This window comes from Trichogramma pretiosum, unplaced genomic scaffold (genome assembly GCF_000599845.2).
Source record: "Trichogramma pretiosum strain Unisexual culture from Peru unplaced genomic scaffold, Tpre_2.0 scaffold44, whole genome shotgun sequence".
Classification (NCBI taxonomy): Eukaryota; Metazoa; Arthropoda; class Insecta; order Hymenoptera; family Trichogrammatidae; genus Trichogramma; species Trichogramma pretiosum.
The window spans coordinates 1,397,808-1,422,902 of record NW_019641632.1 but is presented as its reverse complement, the minus strand read 5'-3'; the positions used below and the strand labels follow the sequence as shown (position 1 = coordinate 1,422,902).

Below are 25,095 nucleotides of genomic sequence, written 5' to 3'. Positions count from 1 at the left end.
GAGAGTCTTTGGATTCCTTCGCATGTATATATATTGACTCGTGACACTGTTTCCTGTGTAGAAATTAGGAGAACTCGTTCGATTTAACAAGTAAGCCTCCGTTAATGGGAGTCATTTACGATCCACTCTCAATTACATTACGATACTTCTCTGATAATGTACCTTGTTAGCGTATTATATCGAAGCAATCTTGTATGCATGACTTACTAGCTTATACCTAATTTTAGTTGAATAAATTACCTCAAATTTACGTATTCATTTATGATCGAACGATTTATTATTATCATAAATTTTTTAGGACATTGTGCATTTCTTAAATCAGCATCCATAGGATGTAAAGACTCTTATCAAAGGACACACTCTTATTTAGATTTATAGTCAATTTATATATAGTCTTCCGTAATATTTATCTGCATCTTTTTGGCGATACGATTGTTGAATGGCCTAATTTAGCTTCCTTTATGGAAGTTTAATACTATGAAATTATACATTTTGCACTGTAATTTTGATTTTGATGCTAATAAAGTCTACTTCAAAAGTTACTCAAATTCATTGTCCTTTTTATATTCAATCTACACCGAGGCCTTCGATGTGAATTAATTTTTAACGTCTGTTGCAAGTTTTCAGACTTTATAAGCTATGGAGAATCATTTACACTTTCATCGACGTTGATTGACTTTTTAGTTTTTAAAAAAACACCTTGTATATTTTATATTCTTTTATTTAAATAAATCAATACTTTAATACCCATTGATTTAGTTCGCAGAGTTCAACTTCATAAGAGATCGATTCATACAATTTTATAATCCAAATGGATGTAAATTATGAGCAGCTCTCTTTGAAAAAAAAACATTAAATAAATAAATAATACTGAGGATCGTCCACTGCACTAAACTAAACTTCATGCAATGTCACTTTCTAGTTATATTCATCATAATAGATAGATATAATAGATTTTAATAATAGTTACTCGTAGAATTTTTTAAAACAATCCCGCTTCATTACAAATTTTATATCCAAGATTATAAAGAGCAGCGAAATCAAGGTAAGACCATCATAGTGTATACTGCTCGAATAAACATAATCTCGGATCGTAAAATTCGCTCCTCTTTTTTTTATTTTTGCAGATGAATCGACGCGGATCAGTTATAGATGAAGATCGATGCGAGCGGCTGCGACGATCGGCCGTTAGTAATCGCAACGACAAGAACCAAAAGAATCAAGCGAGAGTCAATTTTTTTACAGTATAGCTTTTTCGCGTGCATGAACATATGTATGTTATTGGCTTTTTTTACCTCGCGACTGGGTGGAAGCAAGGGTAGGTATTTATCGTTGTCTCGCGAATCTATCCCTCTTAATACAGACATATGCACATTTTAGCTAGAGTAATTAGTCGGCACGAGTGGGTAGGTGTGTACCGATGTAGGCATACGTAATAATGATGCACGTTGAACTTTTGGCCACGTGCCACACGCCCTTGTATAACTCCGGTACATATACCGGCAACGTAATTTCTCTCGACTGAATGTGCGACCTTCGAATCTCCCTATACAGGCTTCGTCGACGGGAACAAGGCGATATGGTACTTCGCGATTCCGCTGCTGTACCTCGAGGCCGGACTGCTGTGCGAGCCGAGAGCCCTGTTGGACTGCCTCAGGGACGGCTACCTACTGTCCTTCCTGCTGGGCTTCGTTTACGGGCTCGCGCCGACTCTGTGCAGCCTGGGTAATAGGCTGCTCGACGCGTTGGGCGTCAATCGGCGACTGCTCGACGGCGTCGAGGTGCTGCACTGCCTGCCGCCGCCCTTCAGCACGAGCCTGGTCCTCGGCAGAATCGCCCGAGCCGATGTGCCGACCAGCGTCGTGGCTCTCCTGACCTGTCGATTCGCCGGGCTGCTCATCTCGCCGATTCTCCTCTACGTCACGGTGAATACGATCGCATATAATTACGTCAATTACGAGTGAACGAGTTTTCTCATTTTATGGGGGGGTCTCTCACAGCTCGGTGCAACGGTGCCGCCGATGAACGAGATCAATTTTCGCGAGTCGGTTCTCGGCACCCTCGTGCCTCTGGCGATCGGCGTGAGTCTACGCTCGATCTTACGTCACGGTCCAGCCGATTCTGCCTTGTATAAATGGGCCAAGATGCAGGAAGACGGCGGCAGCAGCAAACATCGCACAATGTGGTTGCCCAAAGGACTCGAATTGTTCATCGCCTACAATCTGTTCTGCGACGCGTTCAGCATCGACGCCGCCTCGATGCATCCCGGCGATATTCTTCTCTGCGTGCTGGTCGGTCAGTATAAACATATGCGATCTCAGCGATTTACGTATATATATCGAGAGCCCGAATCGAATAACGACGAGGAAAATTTCTCTATATGCATACGCGCAGCTTGCGCGAGCCAAATGATCGTGACGGGCCTGTGCTGGACGTTGTGCAACGGTTGGCTGAAGCAGAGCCAGGACGTGCTGCTGGCCTCGGTGTTCGCCTGCACCTACAAGTCCGTCGGCTACGGCGGCTGGCTGGTGAGGACGGCCTTCGGACACGGAGGTGCGGCCGCGCCCACTGCAGACAGATACCGGGTGGCCGCGCTCGATCTTCCACTGGCTATCCTCACCGTTGCTCAACTGCTTCTGGGCAGTCTTCTGGCTTGCTGGATGAGCTCGTGAAAATTGCATTGAACATCTTTTACGTGATATTTTAATATTTATAGTTAATATGTGATATAGCCAATATAGCTCGTGTATATTTATACGCGAACACGTGAAAATTGTGATGAACGAGTTCAATCTTAATGGTTGGACGAGGTAAAAACATTTTTTGTCAAAATAGTTTGTAATTATAGAGATTGCGTAATAAACTACTACAAAGAGTATTTAGATTTTCATACAAAATACATTGGGACTTTATTCTGCAAATGATTGAATAACGTTGTTCTTTTATTTATTCATTTCTATTTCGTTTCATAATTTCTCCTTATTTTGAAAATAATTTCCTTTTTTTGTGCCAGTGAATTTACGGACTTTGTTAAATGAGAACGATTCTGCTTGACTCGAGAACAAATTTACACGCGTTTTTCTAAATTCATCGAGTTATTTTTCAGAAATTTTATATCACTACTCAATGTCAATTTATCAAAGCATACCAAGTATTAGTATATTATTATACAAGTAGCTTAGGGATAGACTTGCAGTCTTGCCTAATTCACCCCAGACTTATGATATTGTTTCAAGGTATAAACTTTAATCTTCATGATGCATCAAATTATTTGTAGGCGACAAATGAAAAAGATATTGTTTTAATTTTTGTTGTCATTTCACAGTATTTATTACACAGTATTTATTATACAGTATTTATTATACAGTATTCTACTTAAATTCGTACTTAAATTAATATTTTACAGTATTCTACTTAATTTTAATACATAATAACGATGAATCTATGTACAGTAAGTTGTTGTAACATTAAAACCTAAGATGGGGCTTGTTTTTAATCATGTGAGCATCTAATACTTCCCAAAATTGCATTATCGCTGCTCGATCCAAATGTCTTTTTGTTTTGGATAGCTCAATAATTGTGACAGCCCAACGTGCCACGTTGGTGTCGACACGCATCTCATCATACTTTATGTGGAATGCGGAAACTGAAAAAAAAAGGAGACATTAAAAATTATGAACAAAAGAAAATGTTACATTATTCTTGTTTCTTGCATAGGACTAAACTTACTTTTACTGAATATTTCCACTGGGTTTCCATCAAAGGGCCAACCTTTGAATTGCCAAGCAGGACCCATAACAAATACAGCAACTACGCGTTCCCAGTCTGAAGGTGTTAATTTTAGTGGATTATCCACAATACGGTATGGTACAGTTAGCCCACCATCTTTTCGACGTTGTAGCAATATTTCATTTTCTCTGCGAGCACCTTGCTTACGTTTTTCTTCATTGGAGACAAATTTTAAATCTTGAAGTATATCTTTTGCATTGATCATGGTTATCAATGATGTATTAGCACTAGGTATTATTATTATAGGCGTTCGACTTGGACGTTTATTCTGTAAAATTTGCGGATTTGATTTACTTGCAGAAGTAGACATATGCTCATTTGACGGAGTAGAACTAGGATTTCCATGTGACGATGGCTGTGGTTTTCTAATAGCTGGATTTGTTCCTTCCGTCACTGATTTTAAAGTCATACCATGGTAAGTACCCATAGTATCAATTTTAAAGCCTTCTGTTTCTTCCTTTTGACGGATAAATCTTTCTTGATCGTACCGATTGTACACAGCGGGCTGTGGTAATGGTCTCATTGGGGTTGAACGAGGTGTAATCATTGGAGCAGGAGCCATAGGAGCTTTGTGCCTACCCTCTTCTCTGACTTTGATGCTTTGGAGAATGGCCATAATATCTTTAGCAAAGGTCTTGCCACTACTTTGTAAAATTGTTGTCCTTGTCCGCCACTGTCTTTCTTTTGCGACAATATCTTTTGTTTCATCTACATCCATGTCAAGAATTACTCTGAGATCCGAACCCATACCAATATCATCGTTTTCTTTAATTGTTGTTCTTTTTTTAGCCAGACGTTTGGCTTTAATAGCTGCAATTTTTTCTACTGACATTGCCTCAGAAAGGGATTTTATATTATCCACTGTGACAGAAGCTTCTTTTGGAGCATCTAATCTGGCCGCAAGTTGTTCTTTCACTTTCTGGACATGAGTTTCTTCAAAGCGAGGTTTTTTTGTTGCTGGTAACCCTTCCAAACCATCTTCAGCAGTTCTTTTTACTTGAGTTGGAATTTCTAGGGGGGCAGATTTATCAATAGCTGTTGACGTAGAAGATTCGCCATATAGGTAAGCGAGTAGGTCTTTTCTGTCGGGTCGACGTACCACAGGTATGTTTTCTGTGGCTGCTTGCCGCACATACACTGGATGTGTAAGCTGCACATGTTTTAGCAAGAACAATAAACACTCCAAAGTATAATACTCCTTCGCAGCTCCGTCTTTGCCAGATCTAAATTTAAAAAAAATTTTGTTATTAGTAAAATATTCTTTAATAAATAATAATAAATTTATCATATTAAATAAAGAATGCAAATGGTTAGAATGTCACTCAATTCACTATAATTATATCATTATTCTAAGTTGAACAGTCATCATCATTGCTCAGTTACATACAGTAAAATACATGCAATTAATTAGTATCAAGATAGTTCAGTAGGGTCAATAAATTTAATAAAATGAATGAAGCCTGTGACTGTTTAGAATATTGTTCAGTTTATTGTAGATAATATAGACAAATCAAATATACAAAAGTAAATCATTATGAATCACTATAGTCATCTTAGAACAGCCAGTCTACAGGGTGGCAGACACAGCCAGCCTACAGGGTGGCAGACGCAGCCAGCCAGTCTACAGGGTGTGTATGTACAGTACAGCAATACAGATATAGTTTAATGCAGAGTAAACAAATAAATAAAATAAAACATTGATCATTTCCCAAATACGTATTTTTACTTGATATACACAATCAAAATTGATAGTTCACCAAAAAATAAAGCCCACCACAAATAGAGGTTATGTTTGAAAAAAGTGATTAAAGAAGCGTTTGTATGACAACTAATAAGATAACTAATAAAAAAATGTAATATCATGGCTTCTAATGTAAAACTATACAACAGCAGATGTCATCATGAGAACTCGAAAGTAATACTAACCCATAAGTCAAATAATTCGTTTTTACGTTCTTCGGCCAACTGAATTCACCGAAAATTATTTGTCCATCTCGTTCGATGATCTCCTTTTTTGAAACATTGTACAGTCTCAGTAAGCTTAGTGGATCAGCCATCGTTAGTATTCTTCTGTCTACACTTTTTCACTTGTAACTTTACACAAGAAATTTCTGACTGCAAACAAGTGTACGCCTTGATTGTTTTGAACCAACTGAAGTGCGACTATATGCTTACAGCAGCTTGCGCCGTCAGCAACTAGACTTTTTACAGCGCGGAGCGGCGTCGTAGATCGCTTCTTTCACTGCAACACGTAGATCGAGTGGTAAATAGACCAGATGCGATGCCGGTAACTGCAACGACCTCTGCTGACATTCTATGTAAGCACACTATCATACAGTGAGCCCGAAATTCAAATACGTGTAAAGATTGAATCCCAAATATCTATTGTAAAATTTTTGTTGGCATTTAGTAAATCAAAAATATATAACACAATTTAACAGTGGTAAACGTATTTTTATTTGAACAACTATAACAAAAAAAAAATGTTAACAATAGATATTTTAAATTATATAATATTTTTAATTATATTATGAACGTATTTGCAATGTAAAATTAAAAGTATGAATCCCGGCAAAGTATTTTTTTTCATCCTTCACTCATTGACTTTTTCTCCCATCTCTTAATGGATAACCATTATAGAACTTTTTTATGATGACCATTATTTGCTAAGAAAATTTAAGAAAAATTAGAAGTTTGAATGAATTACTGAAAGATTATATCGACTCATAAAATATAATTCATTAAAATGTTTAAATATCGAAATAATCGTCAAAGATCACTTTGCGTGCCCAGAGCTCATTGGCCACCAAGTGCTGTCGTGACATTTTTTTTATTTTTCAGAGGCTTCAATTAGTAAAACTACTTTTTATTTCATGTATAATCTCTAAAAATGAATGTTAAATTGGACTTATTTATATTTTATTTTTATTGAATTTAAAGAAATAATTTAGGAAAAGTTGATGCAAGTGTATGCTGAAAATATAGTTAAGTTTAATAAAATAATAGACTTCTTGACATCGTAAATAACAACTCAGAATTTATATCACATTAAGTTTGACCTTGAAATAAAATTTCCATAATATTATATTCTAGAAATGGTGACTTTAATCATTTTACTTATTGCATCTTCAGCAACAAAATTATAAAACCAGTCAACACCGTGAATACTGACTTTTTAAATTCGCGTATATAGATCGAGTGATAGTTGCACAAAAAAAAATGTGAATTAGAAAAAATCGTGGATATATAGTGAAACCGTAAATATCGAGGTTTCTCTGTATGTATGTACTCGAAAGGATTCAACTAAATGGTATGAAAAATGTTTAAAATTATTAAAAGTGCGAATTCTTTCGATGCATTAGATTGATTTTGTTCACATGTAAGCCAATGAGCTCTGGGCACGCAAAGTGATCTTTGACGATTATTTCGATATTTAAACATTTTAATGAATTATATTTTATGAGTCGATATAATCTTTCAGTAATTCATTCAAACTTCTAATTTTTCTTAAATTTTCTTAGCAAATAATGGTCATCATAAAAAAGTTCTATAATGGTTATCCATTAAGAGATGGGAGAAAAAGTCAATGAGTGAAGGATGAAAAAAAATACTTTGCCGGGATTCATACTTATTTATAAGTAGTTAAATCGGAAAATGAGATTTTAACAATGTCATATTTTGAGTTTTCGTAAAATTGTTCAAATTTAAAAAAATACTTTGCCGGGACTCATACTTATTTATAAGTAGTTAAATCGAAAAATGATATTTTAACAATGTCATATTTTGAGTTTTAATGAGTTTCACATGTTGAGATGTTAATAGTTTGAATATGTACATATAGAGTGCGCATTGGATTTTTTTTCAAAATTGAAAACCATTCATTGAGGATAGGATCTCTGCTTACCACAAAGCAACGATTATTCAAAGGAATGAAAAATATCGAAAAATAGCGAACTAGTAAATAATCGAAGCTCGAAATTTTCTGTAAAGTGAAAATTCTGAATGTGAACCATTGTAGTACGGCTTAAAACCTTTCCAAATCACCGGACAGAATTTGGTTAAAATTTTTTTTCGCCAAGATCTCGTGGCTGACACAAATGCAACGATTTCTCGTGCGTATGCAAAAAAATCGCAAAATATCGCCCGAGTTAAAAATCGATAAAGAGCTCTAAATTTTCTGAAAATTGAAAATTCTGAGTGTGAACTATTGTAGTGCGGCACAAGACCTTTCCGAATCACCGGACAGAATTTGGTTAAAATTTTTTTTCGCCAAGATCTCGTGGCTGACACAAATGCAACGATTTCACACGCGTATGGAAAAAAATCGCAAAATAACGCCCGAGTTAAAAATCGATAAAGAGCTCTAAATTTTCTGAAAATTGAAAATTCTGAGTGTGAACTATTGTAGTGCGGCGCAAGACCTTTCCGAATCACCGGACAGAATTTGGTTAAAATTTTTTTTCGCCAAGATCTCGTGGCTGACACAAATGCAACAATTTCTCATGCGTATGCAAAAATATCGCAAAATAGCGCCCGAGTTGAAAATCGATAAAGAGCACTAAATTTTCTGAAAATTGAAAATTCTGAGTGTGAACTATTGTAGTGCGGCGCAAGACCTTTCCGAATCACCGGACAGAATTTGGTTAAAATTTTTTTTCGCCAAGATCTCGTGGCTGACACAAATGCAACGATTTCACACGCGTATGCAAAAATATCACAAAATAGCGCCCGAGTTAAAAATCGATAAAGAGCTCTAAATTTTCTGAAAATTGAAAATTCTGAGTGTGAACTATTGTAGTACGGCGCAAGACCTTTCCGAATCACCGGACAGAATTTGGTTAAAATTTTTTTTCGCCAAGATCTCGTGGCTGACATGAAAACGAAATTTGAAACATATTTGAAACATAACCTCTAAACGGTACTTCACTCAATTATCGATTTACAAGACGAATTTTCCGGGAAATCGGAAATTCTGATAGTGAACTATTGTAGTAGAGCTGTATACCTTTCCAAATCTCGCGTCAGAATTTCGATCGGTTAAGTATTTCCCGAGATCTCGTGGCTGACTCATGTTTGACAAAAAATCGGAAAAAAACGTGTTTTCATGCTAAAAAAAATTTGGATGGCTCTATCTTTTTATCCAATGCACCAAATCATCTGAAAATTTGCATGAGTTCATTATTTTCAATTCCCTATCGAATGATACCTATCTGGTAGCACTTCGAATACCGGAAGTACCCTGACTAGAACTACCTTTTTTTATTTCTCTCGTGCAGACGTATAGAATAGGTGCGCCGCACCTAGCCGACATTTCTTAGCTAATAAGCCTAATTTCTATGCATTTCAATGGAATAAATTTATTTTAACAATTATATTTTTTTATAAACATCATTTTATCAAAATTATTCCATAAAAATTTTATTTTGAAAAATGTTTTTTTCCATGAAAATTTTTTTTTGAAAATTTTTTTTTTTTCATAAAAATTTGTTTTTTGAAAAATTTTTTTTTTTTCATAAAAATTTGTTTTTTGAAAAATTTTTTTTTGAAAAATTTTCATAAAAAATTTTTCTTGAAAAATTTTTTTTGAAAAAATTTTTTTTTTAAATTTTCATAAAAAATTTTTTTTGAAAAATTTCTTCTCGAAAATTTTTTTTTAATAATTTTTTTTTTATACTTTGCCGGCTAGGTGCTACCGCACCTCTTGATACTCAAAAAAAATTTTACAAGAGAAATATTTCCCCCTGAAAAAAATAATCAGTTCACAATATAGTTCCAATATATTATTGTTTACTCACGTATTTAGTTAATATTGTTATTTTTTGTTGTTTCAAACTAGATAAAACATTACAATTGATTATTGTTACATTATAGTACATCACTTTTATACGCTGTGATTACAAGAACGATTGTTTAATAAATGCAAATATAAATGATTAAATTTGAGATATTTTTATGAGTTTGACCCGAGTCTCCAGGAGTTTGGAGTCTCCAGGAACCTAATAATAAAGCTCCCTATGCTTAGTTTTATTGAATGGGCCTTAGGGCCCATTTTAAAAGGGATTTTCTATTCTATTAAAATCTTTGAGATTTTTTTTATCAAGATAGGAGCACTTGAACAAAAAATGCACAGATCAAAAGTTTCGAAATTTTTCAGAGAGTCTGTCTGAATTTTTTCAGAATTTTTCGAATCGTCCATTACCTTTTTTTAAAGGTTTCTGAATTTCGCAAGAAAAGCCTCAAATTAGGGTCTCTGAAAGAGGGTAATGGACGATTCAAAAAATTCTGACAGATTCTTGGAAAAATTTAAAAACTTTTGATCTGTGAATTTTTTTGTTTAAGTACTCCTATCTTGATATAGAAAATCTCAAACATTTTTAAATAAAATAGAAAACCCCAAGATATACAACTTTCCGCCTCAGTTACGTGATGTACTATTTTCGCTCCTAAAATGTCATTACAAGTAAACAACTGTAAATGGAATGTACACAAGGTCCGATATGTGTCCGAGAGAGAAGGTAGCGGGACGAATATCAAGCAATTTACAGATAGAAATCCACCTAGAGTTGCCTCAAAAATACCTTTGTAAATTTGCGTTTTTTAGATTTAATAATTTTCATAGAAATACTGTCCGCTTTTCTTGGCCAAGTTTATGTGTTTATTCATAAATATTAAATACTTGCTATCAGAATTTTTTTTAATTTTCCTATCAAAACTCGAACTTTCAAGTTTCATAAACTTTGAGTATTTTTAATTCATTGTCACTGCGAATTCACGTGTAAGTCATTTGTAGGCAATTTGAGAATCCCTCAACTAATCATATAAAACATTCAATGATTGCACACATTTTTTTAGTTTTGAAAAATTTCTCTTCATCAATGAAGTACCTAATTCATGACAAAAAAATTATTTATAATACATTTTTCCAAATCCCTGCTGCGTACTTATGTTCAAACTGAGAGGATATTTTATTCTCTATTATTCTCAACATGTATGTCAGATCTTAGACAAATATTAAGTGGAAAACTGTGAAAACGTGTTTAAAAATTTTCATTCTTACCTTGCTTCGGTATCATCTTAATCCAATAAGAAATAACGTGTGCTATACGATACATTTATATAAGTTTTGCGGCCGCTAAATACATAATATAGCTGTAGCATAAGCCAGAAAACAAGCGGGCGTGGTAGATAAACAAAAAATCGAGCCAATGAAGAGAATCTTCGACGTCCATCCCCTAAGCTCGGAGTGATCCGTATGGCCGGTCTGCGCGCATACGCTCGCGCTTGTGGCTTTTCCGCTTCTTCATCTCTGCTACTGCCGGTGCTGTATACAAGGGTCATCAAGCGAAACTCGCGCGACGGAGTATCAGCTCATCATCCGCCTGATTTGATGTTACAGAAAACAGATTTTTACTATCATTCGATCGAGCGCCTCGGTCCTTGTAACACTCTAATCGGATAATCTTGCGAAATTTTATTAATCGCTCAATCTTATAGCTGGATAGCAATCACAGCTAAGTTTTTCGTTTTTGTTACTTTTTTCCACCGGCATAAAATCATAATTGTATAGATGATTATTCGCAATGTTGCGGGTCAAATTGAAGGGCTCCGAAGATAATCAAAGTGACTCGGGAGGAAGTGAGCTCAAGCAGCGAAGACCAAAATGTGCCAGATGCCGCAATCACGGTCTGATATCGTGGTTGAGAGGACACAAAAAGGAATGCCGATATCGAGAGTGCTACTGTCCAAAGTGTTCTCTGATCGCCGAGCGGCAGCGCGTCATGGCAGCTCAGGTATTAACCTTTTATCAGTGACTCGATGTATACCACGCTTGTTGTGCGTTGCATTGCTTTAAAATAAAATTAAAATAATTTTAAAAAACAAAAAAAAACAATACGCGAAAGATTTCGTTGTGTTCTCGAGAAATAGTCACGTCTCTGTCTGAGTAGCTCCCGTACCCGATGACGATATGATAAGCAAACGTTTCAATCCGCGTCAATGTTAAATCCATTAAGGATGACGAGGAAGACGATCGGATTTCATTGCCGTTTGCCGAGGCATTATGATATCCGATCTTTTTCTCCGCGCATTGTCGCCAATCGTGCGCGCTCGAAGCGAGGGGGTTGCTTCCACATACATTTCGAGTGCATCAACGATATATATTACATCTCCAGTGACAAGTGCGTGTCTGTGATTTCGAGCGCGAACATGTGTGCGCGTGAGTTTCTGTCGTGTGCTTGAGCACATTTGTTTGTCTTTCTTACGCTCGGAAAACACGCGTCTATCACAATGATTAATCTTTTATACAGAGGTGATGCGAAACTCAACACGGAGATTTTTAATAATTATTGTATCACTAGGTAGCCTTAAAAAGGCAACAAGCAGCGGAAGACGCCATTGCTTTGAGCATGGCCAAAGTCTCGACGGGGCAAAAATTGAGTCGTCTTCCACAGGGCAAGATTTTCGGGATGCAAGTCACCGAGCCCGACGTCGATGCCAAATCTAAAGCGAACCCGAGCGCTCCCAGTGTCAAAAATTTATTCAACGACAACAAAACTGCAGGCGACAGCGGCCGAAAAATAAAATCTAACCCCGTGGGTCAGAGTGTTACCGATAACCCGGCGGCATCGTCGTCCAAGGTGCGGAAACATAATTATTTTTTAGTGAACATTTTTGCTTTCTATTCATCCTTTATATTTATTTAGATATACTAATTTCCATACGAATCTATATTGATATTTATAAAGAATTTACGTATAAAAAATTGCCAGCAGTCGAGCTCCGATGAGAAATCCGTGTCGACCTCGACGGTATCGGTCGCGTCGCTCAATACCCTCGCTCGTCTCTTTCCCGGCACCAAGGCGGCCGTTTTGCAGCTCGTTCTCCAGCGCTGCGGTCAAGATCTGCTCAAAGCGATCGAGTATTTTTCGGCCGACGACAGAGCCGAGAGAGTGTCCGCCTTCAAACCGCCAATCAAATCTTCCGATAAAGTAACGACAACGGCCAGCGAGGAGCAGGTCGGAAAGAAAATCAATGAGGCGAGTTACTCGGACGTGGCGAACGCGTTTCCACCCTTGCACGCGACCAGCTCGCACGCCACCGGATCATTGGTAATTATACATACATGCGTTTTATAATCTCACCTTGGCAATCGTTTCTCTACGCGCGATTTATCTTTCGCCGCGTGTCGACAGGGATGCTGCTTCGTCAATGTGCTATCGGAATCTGTTCCTCGTACCTTTGAATTTTGCACCGCTGCCAGCTTCCCTTCGAACAATAAATCGAGCTCCGTGCACGAGAACGGCGGTATTTTTGACTGTGGATTACAACAGACGCAGCAGCAGCAGCACGAAATACCATTGCCACGACCAATTTTGCATTTGCCCTCGTTCGTTCCACGAGTACCATGCGTTCAACCGAACTGTCTGCTTTGTTATAAGTTTCCTTAAATTAGAGGGACAATTATTTATGTATTTCTTAATGATTGTCGGCTAAGGTTGTAAAATAAAATGTTATATTTTGAGAGTTTTCATTTATAACCGAATTTTTTGTTATAAATTCGAATTTATATTGATTTCAAATATTTATTGTGTACAACATTAAACTGTAAATTAGCTCGAGGTAATATTTATATTTTATTATTTCAATGGCTTCCATGCGAGACGAGTGTAATGTCATTCCACGTAGAAAAGTATAAAAAAGGGTGAGCCCGAGGCTTTGTTTTTAGTTTACTCTTCTCGACGATTGGGAGTGTAAATAGTAACTGCGCCTGATAGTGAAAACTAATGTAAGTATGTGCCCGGAAAGTTCGGATGGAGAGCAATCGAGTTAGGAAGATTCAATCGTGGGTGTATAAATATACAAAAGTGAATTAGGGGCTAACCGCGGGGCATTTGTTCTGGCGAAGAAGGCGTGTTCGCGCGAGTCAACCTATCCATACATACAAGCCATGCGTCTCGAGTGACATTAAGTATATCATCTGGACGAAAATCTCGGGTATCTCCGACGTGTCGCAGTTCTGTCGTTTCGGCTTTTACACGTCGAGGACGTGACTAAATTTTTCGATACGTATTTGCCTTTGATATTTCTTGCTATAGATTTTTCAGTAAAAATAATTATTTTTTCTCTTCTTATTTTCCGATAAAATGATTCATTACTTGCAAAATCATTTGTTGTATATATTGGAAGATTTGTTAGTTAATGAACGAAGTTTTTACGTTTTTCAGAATGAAGTATTGAGTCTTAAAAAAATAAAAAGGGAGAAAAACATAGAATCTATAAAATTTTCGACAGTCCACGTAACAGTTTTTGTACATAACTACGACGTATGACTGAAATTTCATAAACAAGTTCGAAGTAAAATATGCTTTTGTCTCAAAAAGCAACGTAAGCCGTTTGAACATTTTTTTCATTGTCATCAAATTCAAAAGACCTTAAAATGAAATTTCAAAAAATGAAGTGGTTAATTTTTTACTCTTCCATTTATATTATAATTGGAGGGGCTCTGCCTGTACTCGGTTCACTCATCAACCTTATTTTATAGAAATTATTCGAAAATAAGCAATTTTTTCAGAAAATTATAGTATTTGATTATGATTAAATACAACAAATAAAAAACAGATTCTAGAATAAACTGTCTAAATTATAAATAAGAAAATTCTTCTGTTATATCTTTCGATAGGTTGAAAAAATGATGAATAAATTGTCTAAATCATTAATAAAAATATTCTTGGTTCAGATCTTTTTGATTGACATCGAGCAAATACACTTACCTCTCAAACCCTTCGACGTCAATACCATAAAAAATAGAATAAGAAAAAGATATTTACTCGCTGAAGTATCGCGGCGTAGTTTATGCCCCGAGCACAGCGACGGTTTAATATGAAGTAATGAGGGTTACAATATTCAGCGAAAAAATGAGTTTATATTCATAAAAAAATCAAGTTATTAAAAATAAAGTACTTTATTATTCATTTTCTTTCTTTTTTTTCTATTCGTATATGTACATTATTTTGTATTATTTTTTTTCTCTTAAACAAGTGACGGCTTGAGTGTGTCATAAAAATAAGTCTTTTAGTTGGTGGTGGTGCTAGGTAGATGGTGTACAATGAATTAAGAGCGAATTATTTAAATTCTTGGAAACGTGATCAAAGGCATGAGTGATTTGAGCGTGCACAGCGCGTTAAACGATACTGTTGTTACTTTAAATTTTAATTTAAATAATATTGTCTTTAAAGTTACTTAACATTGCACATACTTGAATTATTTCCGATGATAAAGGAAGGAGTTCACGAGTAAGTTTCTTTGAGAGTATCGTGAATGTTTTTTTAACTTTTTCAATGTGAACTCGATGAGTTTTGTCAGTGACAGTGCATGGAGCGTTCAAATCTTGTATTGTGCTCTTATCGGCAAGGATCGTATCATCTGATTCATATTTTTTCTGTAAATTACTTTGCTCTATTATTTGACTGTCAATAATTGAGTCACCAGGAGTTGTCTCAACCTTTACATTTAGCTTATTATATGTGCTGAGTGTTGCTTGTTTGAGCTTATGATTGCTTGGAGCATCAATTTTGAGTTCTTTTGCATCCAGTGTGACTCGAGTTTTAGGGTAATTATTTTTAAAAACATATGGCATGTAAAAATAAACTAGCTCTCGATCAGGCCAAGTAGTCATGTCAGACCATGTTTTAGACATGTTTAAGATCCACGTTTTAAAGATTTCACTCGCATTCACTGAGCTCACATTGAAATGCTCAGCTAATTCTAAGTTGCAAGTACATTTTCTTAACTTCCATAAAACTAAAAATAGTTGATTAGGAATCGTGATATTTATACTTTTTTCTAATTTTTCAAAGTGGCTCATAACTGGTTTTAGAGTGTGCAGTACAGCCGTAATCTTTTCATAAGTTAATCCTGTAAAGTGTTGCAATGGTATGGGCTTGTACCTATAATCTTCTAGATTGTATCTTGACACTCGATGAGTCTGAACTATAACAGATTTTGTTTCTTCACTCGTGTCATTATCACTTGTTAAACTACCCTTTTCATCTGATTTAAGTGAGGTTTTTGTACATATTTTTTCATACTCATTTAAACTGAGTTGTTGAGTTGAGACAATTGCTATATCATTCTTGAATAAGCTTTGTTGTTCTTGATTTGAGTTACAACCAGAATTAAAATGTGCAGAAAAAGTACTTTCTGTAATGCGTTCATCTACTTCTTGGGGTTCATCTTTCACCTGCGCAAAGAAAGCATTATAAACATGTACGTAATAAACGTTGAATAAAATAGTACACTGTATAATACCGTAGCTGGGTTACTTTCTTGATTGTCTTTTACTTCCCACGGAAATATGGATGGAATACTGTTAGTTTTTAAACGCGTTTGATTCATTTGATATCCACCTATAAAATAATAAAATTTACAATAATTATCCTTACTATTTCACAGCAGCGAAATATTCAGGAATTTTTTTGCGAAGTTCACGATAAGTCATTCAATTCGGGACTTTTAGAACTAATAATACATGTGTAAATTTACAAAAAGCAATTCTTTGACTAACGGACACTTTTTTCGGGTCCTATGATACTTAGAACAAAAAACGAATATCCTTTTGAAGTTGAAGACTTTTTTCATTCAGTCACTTATGATTTTAGCTCAATGGTGAAAATTGTGGAAATGGCAGCTTTCCAAAAAAAGTTTGATTTTTGTCAAACAGTTCCTTCAAAAATTGTTTAATAAACATTATAATAATAAGCTAATCGAAAAATGGTCATGTGGTTCACTTCAGAAAAATGATATATTTTTATAGTATAGTGATATAGTTTTATAGAAATATCAAATATTTTTAGAGTTATAAACGATTTTCGAAGAAAAATTTTCGATTCTAAAATTATATAAAGTCACCCACCCAGTGATTGAAAGCAGTTTTTTAAATAAAAATTATTAATTGATAACGACATTATTCATGACCGACGAATTTTTATGCTATTCTTGGTTATTATTGCTAACTATTCGAATGGGTATCAGGTCCAAAATTAATGAAGTTTAACGATAGGAATTAATTTACGAATGCATCGTACGCTGAGCTGTAAAATACGGTCATTTTGTACATCATCGCTAAAAATCGTTAAAATTTGGAAGATCCACTGTAAAAGAATGAGCAGTTCAAAGCACGTACGCTGAGCTGTAAAGCACATTTTTTTCATTTTCATGAACTTTTATAAATGAAAAACTCAATTGAAAATTCTGTAAAAATTCTAATAGGTAGAGGAAGGTATGAACTTTGACAAACTATCGGTTCGATTACCTGAAATTGACTAAAAACATGCATCCGAGCTGCTTAAAGGAAGATTTTTTCTAAACCTTTCAATCACTGGTCGAGTGATTACCATTTCATAATTTTTTAACAAATGTTTTTCTTTCTAGTTCACTCTAAGCAGTAAAATTAACCGATTTTTGACTTAAAATTCAATCATCTTATTCTTAAAAAAGTGAAACAGTAATTTATATCCAAAATTAGAAAAAAAATTGTAAATTAATTTTACACAATATAACGCAGTACTTCTCAACGTAAATAATGTAATAAAATCTTTATAAATTCTTTGGCAGTTCGAAATCGTTAGTAATTGTATAAATTTTTATACTTTACAACAGATCATAATTCAATATATGTGTAAAAACGCCAATAATGCCCCAGCGCCACGAGCGAGCAGCGAAAGGGGCCGATCCCGCGCTCTTTCCATCTACATTGCTCGAGAAAATCGAAAAAGTCCTTTTTTTTTGTAAAATGTAAAATCGCGAGATTTTTCGATCTAACTAGTCAGAAAATCGATCGGACTTGAAATCTGGAAGTTACAACATGTTTTATCTTCAAGTCCATTTATTGAGGTTTTGGAGGCATATTTTGGCATTTTTGACCTCACCAATAGAAAGCTTAGGTAAAAACCTATCGAAAACCTATGATGGTTTATTTTTCTAAATTTTATTTTACTTTTTGCGAGTGATTTGAAAACAGAGCAAGCCGGCCGTTTTCGCTGCCCGCGCGTGGTGTTGGGGCATTATTGGCGTTTTTACCCATATGATAGCTCTAAATTTTATTTTTATTCAATTTTATATTTTTTGGTCAGGGCAATGAGAAAAAATTTAATATTTATACAAATTTATATATTATAAGTAACAATATTAATTACCTTCATAACTTTCTGTATACATATCTGATGGCTTAAAATGTTTTTCACACAATCCATGAGACGTTTTTGGTGTGTAATTTGGTCTCTTTATTGCCTCGAGCCACTTTTTTCTTAGTTCGCTATTTTTTGGAAATTTAAATCGTTTGTATCCTTTGCAATTTATTACACTGCACTTCATTTTATGTAGCTACTTGTTTTTTTTTCAAGAGTAAATAGTAATGTGTCAGAACAGCAGACAGAAACTAACCATTAACAAGATCTGAAGTCTGATGTGAAAATTCGGACTTCTGCGCATAACGTGACTAACGACGCTGCTGTCCTCTAACGGCTGGCGGCTGCCAATCTTATTTTGAGATTTAAGAGGAAGAAATTTTTAATTCTCATATCTATGAATTGTACAATAAAAATTTATTCATCAATTATTTTATGAATTTTCTCAACAATCGATTACAGCCGTTTTATTAAATTTATAAAAATAATGTTTCAGATTTTTCAATTTATACACAAATTATTTATAAAAATAATCTCTTAGCCAGCTAAATATATTATTTTGAATAAGCTAATCGTGATATCATTCGAGACACGTCTTACGAATACATAGTATAATAATTGCCTATTTTATAGTTGTTTTGTTATCATTTGTCACAAAAATTTACACCTTTTCATTGACATCAGGTTGCAATACATTTTCTTCAGCTTTTTTCAAGATCATCGTTTTTCATTCCTGTAAATTTCTGGTTTTTATTATGTCTGTATAGTTCGTTCACACGTGTGGAATTCTCAGAAACTTTTGATTTTTCACTGTTAATGAAAAACAAATTTTTCATGGGCATCCGTATTGGACATGAATTTTTACGTCTATTGGAAAATCACTTTTTTTGGATGATTCAGAGTGTTAAAATATATGGCAAATATATTATCTTTACTCTCATTTAAATTATAGAAAAAATATTTTTAAAAACAGAGAATTAAAATAATTTATTGACAAAATTAAGTAATATCAAAATATATTTACAATTAGCAAATAGCAAAAAGTTTCTCTGTGTCACGTGAATGTTGTTTTATTCTATTAAAAAACTCTTCGAAAATAGTATATTTTGTAACAAGTGCGCGAAGCAGTTGACTCATCCAGGAGTTGTTTTCACCCGAGCGTAGCGAGGGTGCAAAGACTCCTGGGTGAGTCAACTTCCTCGCGGACTAGTTGCAAACGATATTTTTTAACTCTTTTAACACTGCGTGCGCGAAACACGGGTTTTCTAACCTTAAAGCGTCAGAAAACCCTAGTTTCTCGCAAGCAGAGTTAAAAAATATCGTTTGCAACTAGTCCGCGAGGAAGTTGACTCACCCAGGAGTCTTTGCACCCTCACTGCGCTCGGGTGAAAACGACTCCTGGATGAGTCAACTGCTTCGCGCACTTGTTACAAAATATACTATTTTCTAATTCGAAGGTGTAAGGTGAAGATGAGAAATTTTATGAGAATATTATTTAATTTTTTTGATTTTCAATACGATACTATCACTTGGAGATAAAAACACACTTCGAACATTGTATCCAATATTCGGTACTGTTTCTTTGCATTGTTCAACCGTATACTTTGACATTAAATATGCTAAACCATATTTAACAACCATAAGTCCAAGACGCATGCCTGTTACAAAAATATCAAAATTATAATTTTGGAGAAACTTTTTTTTATCATGAATGAAAAATGTATTACCAATGCAAATATGTGGTCCATCGCCAAACGGTAAAAACGTGTACTTTATTATGTTACTTTTATTACTTGGACCATAGAAATTATCTGGATTAAATTTATCCGGGTTGGCAAAATATCTTGAATCCATTTGAAGTGCGCGCAGTGGTATCGACACAGGCGTACCTTTATCAATAGTTATGTTAGTGCCAGGAAATCGATAACTATCCATCGAAATTCTGTCCAAACTCATGACCGTAGGATATATTCTCAGTGTTTCCCAAACAACAGCGTCCAGGTAAGGAAGAGCTTGAACCTAACTTTTCAATGAAACATTAATATGCGAATAAATATAGGTAATAACTTTGATCATTTAGTTTCAATAACAAACCATATCGTATGATAAGCATTTATTTTGACTTAAATTCAGAGCGCTTTGAATTTCTCGCTGCAGTTTAATTTGTATCTCAGGTTGCTTTGACAATTCATAGAGCGCGAACATGATGGTCGTCGATGTCGTGCCAAAACCAGCGGTATAAAAAATTGCTGCCTGAGCTACGAGTTCATTATCGCTAAAATCTTTTCTAATAATTAAAATTAACATAAACTGATATTATTCATATTCAAGTACAATCACGTACCAGTCTTATGAGAAAATGATGAAATTTCTTTATTCTTCAAATCGACCAGTAAATCTAAAAAATCTGTTTTTGAATTTTTCAACTGTACTTTTTGATTGATTGAATTCAAAAATGCGTTTTTCAGGAAATTTGAAGTAGATGAAAAAAATTGACTTCCGATTAAACGTGTCAGTGGTGGATAAAAAAACATGCATAAATTTTCAAAATGTCTCGATGGAGATGTACTAAAGACGATACGTCCTTTTTCGCGAAATTGAGCATCTGGTATCGTCAAAGAATTCATATTTATACCATACGTCGTAACACCAATTAAATCAAGGGCAAATTTATAGCACATTTCTGTTATGTCGATCACGCAATCCTCATCTACAATAAAACACCGTCTAATCAGATTGTTTTAAATTGTGTACTTTGAAGCAGTTACCTTTTAATCCTAAATTATCGAGATAGTTGTCTAAATCTGCGGCAACATCCGGCATTCGTTCGAATACTTTTTTCATTTTTCCTGACGTGAAAAATTTAGACATTGTTTGTCTCAATGGTTTCCATGCTGGTTCTTTCAGTAAGAACATATTGTTATTGCCCATTGCATCGCTCTTAGAAGAACTTATCAGTCTGTCAGAAAATTTATCGAAATCTTTCACTAGCACGTGTTTTATTAATTCCGGGTCACGTATCATTACATGAGGTTTGTCAAAAACCCAGTAGCCGACTAAAAGTTCGCCATCTGCAGCTTTATACAATTCGTGAAAAAAACTCTCGGCTGATTGTTGCATGAATAGGCAAGGACCAAAGTTGCCAAAAAAAGCACGGGGAGGCCAGACCGTTGGGACATTTCGCTTCTTCCAATACCCGAAATTTCGTCTGGTGTAAAAATAAAAGAATACTACGACAGTAAACAAAGACGCAAAGATGGCTGGTAGCACAAAGTTGAGATAAGACACAATCATATTGGCCCAATTTTTATTGAAATTTTAGAAAAAGATGCACGTGAGTATCTTTATTTAGAATTTCTAAGCTATATGTCAACACTTTCAACTATTTTACCGTTAGAAAAACACGTTAGGCACCGATGAACTAATCAGAGCATATGACTGAAATAAGTTCGAGCCATTCGAATAAATAATAAATCATTCATACGATAAAAAAAGGATTATCATCTCACGTGATATTAGGTGCGACTGCGCATATTGGCGATTTATAAGGAAAATGCGCTTAAATTTCTTCACCAACAGTCGTTGCGAGACACATGCTAGCTCACGTTTGCTTTTAAAGATTGAGATATTCAGTGTTTCGATTGGAAAATAATCGATGTTGATTGCAAACCAAACCATTTCAAGAAAGTTATGATCATGATAAGCATGCTTATAACACGTCAGTCTCATCAAATTAGATAAAAAATTAGCTAAAATGAAACTTCTTTGCATATTTGGTCCAAAAAATGTAGAGGGTCGATATAATCTAAAATTTACTACTTGGATTCACCAATAAGAACGTGATATTTTCAAATTATATTCGTACGCGAAAAAATTTCGCATCTATTAAACTTCGCAATCTTCGAAAATTATTTCCTGTCACATGTAAAATCTTTGCGATTTTTATTAAATGTTTTTAGAGCCTGGTCAAACGGTATTAATCCCTGAATTCCTTCTTGCTCTTGTCGTATTCCTCATTTTTTTTCCACATTTTTAGTTACTAAAGTTTGATGCCAAGATTGTTTTTATTGATATTTTTTTCAATTTTATAATTTTATAGATCTAATTGTTTGTACAAATGAATTTTCTGCATCGATAGCCTTTATGCCATTAGTTGCATATTATTTTATTATTCGCTGTTGCAATTGATTAATAAAAAAAGACCTTAGAAATACTAAGGTGGCGTATTTTCGTTACCATAGAAAATATGTTATGATGAATCTATATTTAAGTTGTTTATGAAATAATCACATAGAAACCACTAATCAATTAATCGACAGCAGTTTATATCTTTAATATTAGAAATATATGGTATAAAGTATAATATGAATAAAATAACACAATTTTATTTGTAAGTTAAGAATCCTTTAATTCTTACATAAGGATAGTATAATACAGATTTATTTATCATTTATATTATGAATTTTTTCAACAATCGATTACAGCCATTCTCATAAATATCCAACAATAATTTTTTGGAATTTTCGATTTATACGCAAATCATTCATAAAAATAATCTCTTTGCCAGCTAAATATATTTTTTAGAATAAGCCAATCGTGATATCGTTCAAGATATGTCTTACATATATATAATATAAGAAATTTTAAAAATAGATGTATTCGTGATGTGATGCCTAAATAATAGTTGTTCAGTTATAATTTGTTACAAAAATGTGCACCTCATTGCATTGGCATCAGGTTGCAATACGCTGGATACGTTTTCTTCAGCTTCTCCTCTCATAAAACTTTGAGATTTAAAAAATGTATATAAGATCATCGCTTTTCATTCCTAAATCTATGGTTTTTATTAGGTCTGTATAGTTTGAATTTTTTAAATTATGAATATAATAGTTGTATATAATAGTTATCACGAGTAAGAAATCATCAAATTACTATAGTTTCATCATTGAGAGAATACATTAGTTCGTTTGTGGAAAACTAAAAAATCTTAAAAAATGTGTATAATTCCCAATTATCAGTAAACATTTATTTACAGTAAGTATTGCGATTTTTAAAGATATTTCCAAACACTGGTAGGTTAATACTTTTCTATAATTTTTACAGTACGTAATTTTCTTGAAAATTTTTTTTATTTCAGCGCTATTTGTTCGATTACGAAAGAAAAAAATTGAAAAATGCTGGATTTCAATACATTTCAACAAAAAGTATGAACTCTTCGAAAAAATTTAATACTTTTCTTATTAAATTTTAATTGATTCATATATTTTTATAATCAATTCTCATAGCCAAATAAATGAAAAGTTTTCATCTCCTAGAATGCGTTTAATAACTAGCTCTTGGTTTAAACTGATAATGATATGTCAACTCTTACAAGTTTACTCCACTTGAAAGTTTGTTAAAGTCAAATTAAATTAGAGTATAACTAATCTTCCATTGATTCTACAACAGTAATAACAAATGTAATATTCTATGGAATAAAAGAAAGACAACTAATTGAAAGTCCAGTTCAAAGTTATTATAAACCATACAATAGTAAGGGATGTTTTTTTAACTATCAAAGTATAGCAATAGATCATTAGAAATAAATAAGTAACTATTTGGCCAATTGTATTTTCTTATTATCTAATGTATTAAACTTCGCACGAGTAATAATAATATGTATTAGATATCCATCTATTCACAGAATTGCAAAAACTCAATTTTTTCAAAAGTCACCTCGAACGTCAAGTATATTCTATAATAATTTTTGAAGCTTAAAAGCATTTACGTCGATGAATTAATTAAATATCAAGGTGCTGTGTCAGTATATACATATATAATTTTCGTTGTGCTTGCAAAAATTCACAAAACCATAACATTTTCCACCCCATTCTTTTTGAAGATTTTCGATTTTATAAATAATACTCTATCTGTAATTTATATTTTATTTGATCTCTTAGATATTAGTTACTTAAACTCTAAAATTAGTCGACAACACTATTTAAGTTTGAGGAAGAACCGATACTTTACATTTATAATAATTTCAGTTTTATTTCAACCTATCGTTATAGGTACAGCTTGATAGTCAAATCAAGTAGCACTGTACAATTATTTTTTTTGCAAAACATTCCTAGTCACTATACTATGAATTTAAAATTATTCTTAAGAGTACATGTAAGATTGTAATTTTTTTTGGACAGGTTTTGATCAACATAAAATTTGAAACGATTCAGACTTAACGTTACGTTTGTTCGAGTGAATTTTTTCTGTTTCAAAACACTTGCGAATATGTAGATAAAAAGACTCGATACATACGCCTAGATTTTCATTATAAACAGTATTGAGTGCAAAAAGGAAATGTTTCATTCATATACGCATTCTTTATTAGTGAGAGACGAAAAAAAAGAGTCTCTCGACTCATGGCTGCGAGTTGTGCGTGCTCCTTTAATCATCGACGTTGATAATTATTCTTTATCATCTCACTTTACCGATTGGCCCCAAAAAATCAGAATATTCATTGTTGCATAATTTTTTTTTTCGCATCAAATCTCACCCTCGTATAGAATTGAATTTGCACACCCAGTGTGCTAATTTAACGTACTTTCTGTCCATACATTTGTGCAAGGTATATATTTCTCATAATCATACCGTATATTCTTTAACTGACATTTTAACTGTGTACCCAGCGTAGATTTCTCATGAATAGATTGTTTATTATTTTATAATTCCATTAATAGCGCATTTTAACATCATATAAGCACTTAAAATTATCTATATAAATTCTATTAAATCCGATGATATAAACTATTTGATCAAGTCGTGTAGAATCTAAAAAGACATGAGCCGTACATGGTAGAGAAATGGAGCAGTTCGTTTCGTATTTTGTGCTTCAGATATATTTCACTAAGCGTCAGCTGTGTAAAATTTGTCTTGTATATTCGTACATGTAAATTGATAATGTTCATACAATAGCGACAACAATAAATGTTCATAGTACAACAGTAACAAGTATCCCTGTTCTTTCGACCTCGTGCAGTCTCTCTCTGTTTTTAATTAAATTGTAAATGTACAACGTCGAACAATTTTTCATTTATACAATTCGATAATGCACGTGTTGCTTTTTCAATTTGGTGTCATCGAGGTG

The 25,095-nt window shown here is 33.9% G+C and overlaps 5 protein-coding genes across 8 annotated transcripts; 2 read left to right on the top strand and 3 right to left on the bottom strand.

Annotated features, from left to right (window-relative positions):
- On the top strand, positions 1–2,853 carry LOC106660117 (sodium/bile acid cotransporter 7-like). Of its 4 annotated transcripts, XM_014382961.2 has the most exons (6): positions 2–90; positions 1,022–1,045; positions 1,128–1,318; positions 1,555–1,925; positions 2,001–2,295; positions 2,395–2,853. In XM_014382961.2, exons 3-6 carry the CDS (start codon positions 1,153–1,155, stop codon positions 2,670–2,672), a joined length of 1,110 nt encoding a protein of 369 aa, XP_014238447.1. In that variant the 5' UTR covers positions 2–90; positions 1,022–1,045; positions 1,128–1,152; the 3' UTR covers positions 2,673–2,853. The 4 variants fall into 4 exon arrangements, with proteins under 4 accessions (XP_023315095.1, XP_014238447.1, XP_014238446.1 ...); XM_023459327.1 differs by having other exon boundaries at positions 1–1,045; XM_014382960.2 differs by lacking the exon at positions 1,022–1,045.
- A 523-nt stretch (positions 2,854–3,376) lies between these two features.
- Positions 3,377–6,023, bottom strand: LOC106660109 (parafibromin). Its single transcript, XM_014382951.2, has 3 exons — positions 5,716–6,023; positions 3,730–5,012; positions 3,377–3,646 (listed from the first exon to the last, which is right to left on the bottom strand). Exons 1-3 carry the CDS (start codon positions 5,844–5,846, stop codon positions 3,468–3,470), a joined length of 1,593 nt encoding a protein of 530 aa, XP_014238437.1. The 5' UTR covers positions 5,847–6,023; the 3' UTR covers positions 3,377–3,467.
- A 5,346-nt stretch (positions 6,024–11,369) lies between these two features.
- LOC106659983 (doublesex and mab-3 related transcription factor 3, truncated-like) lies at positions 11,370–13,235 on the top strand. The gene is made up of 4 exons (XM_023459344.1): positions 11,370–11,579; positions 12,147–12,449; positions 12,561–12,896; positions 12,981–13,235. The coding sequence occupies exons 1-4, from the start codon at positions 11,370–11,372 to the stop codon at positions 13,233–13,235; spliced, it is 1,104 nt and encodes a 367-aa protein (XP_023315112.1).
- A 1,566-nt stretch (positions 13,236–14,801) lies between these two features.
- LOC106660133 lies at positions 14,802–18,230 on the bottom strand. Its single transcript, XM_014382981.2, has 3 exons — positions 17,982–18,230; positions 16,096–16,193; positions 14,802–16,027 (listed from the first exon to the last, which is right to left on the bottom strand). Exons 1-3 carry the CDS (start codon positions 18,157–18,159, stop codon positions 15,002–15,004), a joined length of 1,302 nt encoding a protein of 433 aa, XP_014238467.1. The 5' UTR covers positions 18,160–18,230; the 3' UTR covers positions 14,802–15,001.
- A 1,212-nt stretch (positions 18,231–19,442) lies between these two features.
- LOC106659985 (cytochrome P450 6k1-like) lies at positions 19,443–21,372 on the bottom strand. The gene is made up of 6 exons (XM_023459309.1): positions 20,741–21,372; positions 20,482–20,682; positions 20,317–20,403; positions 20,067–20,254; positions 19,700–19,991; positions 19,443–19,630 (listed from the first exon to the last, which is right to left on the bottom strand). The coding sequence occupies exons 1-6, from the start codon at positions 21,264–21,266 to the stop codon at positions 19,464–19,466; spliced, it is 1,461 nt and encodes a 486-aa protein (XP_023315077.1). The 5' UTR covers positions 21,267–21,372; the 3' UTR covers positions 19,443–19,463.
- Between the last annotated feature and the right edge of the window lie 3,723 nt (positions 21,373–25,095).

Excerpts from the sequence above, each read along its gene's own strand:
- LOC106660117 (XM_023459327.1), top strand. The coding sequence starts at position 1,153 with ATGAAGATCGATGCGAGCGGCTGCGACGATCGGCCGTTAGTAATCGCA. Across the intron at positions 1,319-1,554 it reads GCGACTGGGTGGAAGCAAGG|GCTTCGTCGACGGGAACAAG; the intron begins GTAGGTATTTAT and ends CTCCCTATACAG. Across the intron at positions 1,926-2,000 it reads CGATTCTCCTCTACGTCACG|CTCGGTGCAACGGTGCCGCC; the intron begins GTGAATACGATC and ends GGTCTCTCACAG.
- LOC106660109 (XM_014382951.2), bottom strand. The coding sequence starts at position 5,846 with ATGGCTGATCCACTAAGCTTACTGAGACTGTACAATGTTTCAAAAAAG. Across the intron at positions 5,013-5,715 it reads ACGAATTATTTGACTTATGG|ATCTGGCAAAGACGGAGCTG; the intron begins GTTAGTATTACT and ends TTTTAAATTTAG. Across the intron at positions 3,647-3,729 it reads AGTGGAAATATTCAGTAAAA|TTTCCGCATTCCACATAAAG; the intron begins GTAAGTTTAGTC and ends TTTTTTTTTCAG.
- LOC106659983 (XM_023459344.1), top strand. The coding sequence starts at position 11,370 with ATGTTGCGGGTCAAATTGAAGGGCTCCGAAGATAATCAAAGTGACTCG. Across the intron at positions 11,580-12,146 it reads AGCGCGTCATGGCAGCTCAG|GTAGCCTTAAAAAGGCAACA; the intron begins GTATTAACCTTT and ends TTGTATCACTAG. Across the intron at positions 12,897-12,980 it reads CGCACGCCACCGGATCATTG|GGATGCTGCTTCGTCAATGT; the intron begins GTAATTATACAT and ends GCGTGTCGACAG.
- LOC106660133 (XM_014382981.2), bottom strand. The coding sequence starts at position 18,159 with ATGAAGTGCAGTGTAATAAATTGCAAAGGATACAAACGATTTAAATTT. Across the intron at positions 16,194-17,981 it reads GTATACAGAAAGTTATGAAG|GTGGATATCAAATGAATCAA; the intron begins GTAATTAATATT and ends ATTATTTTATAG. Across the intron at positions 16,028-16,095 it reads AAGAAAGTAACCCAGCTACG|GTGAAAGATGAACCCCAAGA; the intron begins GTATTATACAGT and ends TTCTTTGCGCAG.
- LOC106659985 (XM_023459309.1), bottom strand. The coding sequence starts at position 21,266 with ATGATTGTGTCTTATCTCAACTTTGTGCTACCAGCCATCTTTGCGTCT. Across the intron at positions 20,683-20,740 it reads CGATAATTTAGGATTAAAAG|ATGAGGATTGCGTGATCGAC; the intron begins GTAACTGCTTCA and ends GTTTTATTGTAG. Across the intron at positions 20,404-20,481 it reads TTTTTATCCACCACTGACAC|TACAGTTGAAAAATTCAAAA; the intron begins GTTTAATCGGAA and ends TCAATCAAAAAG.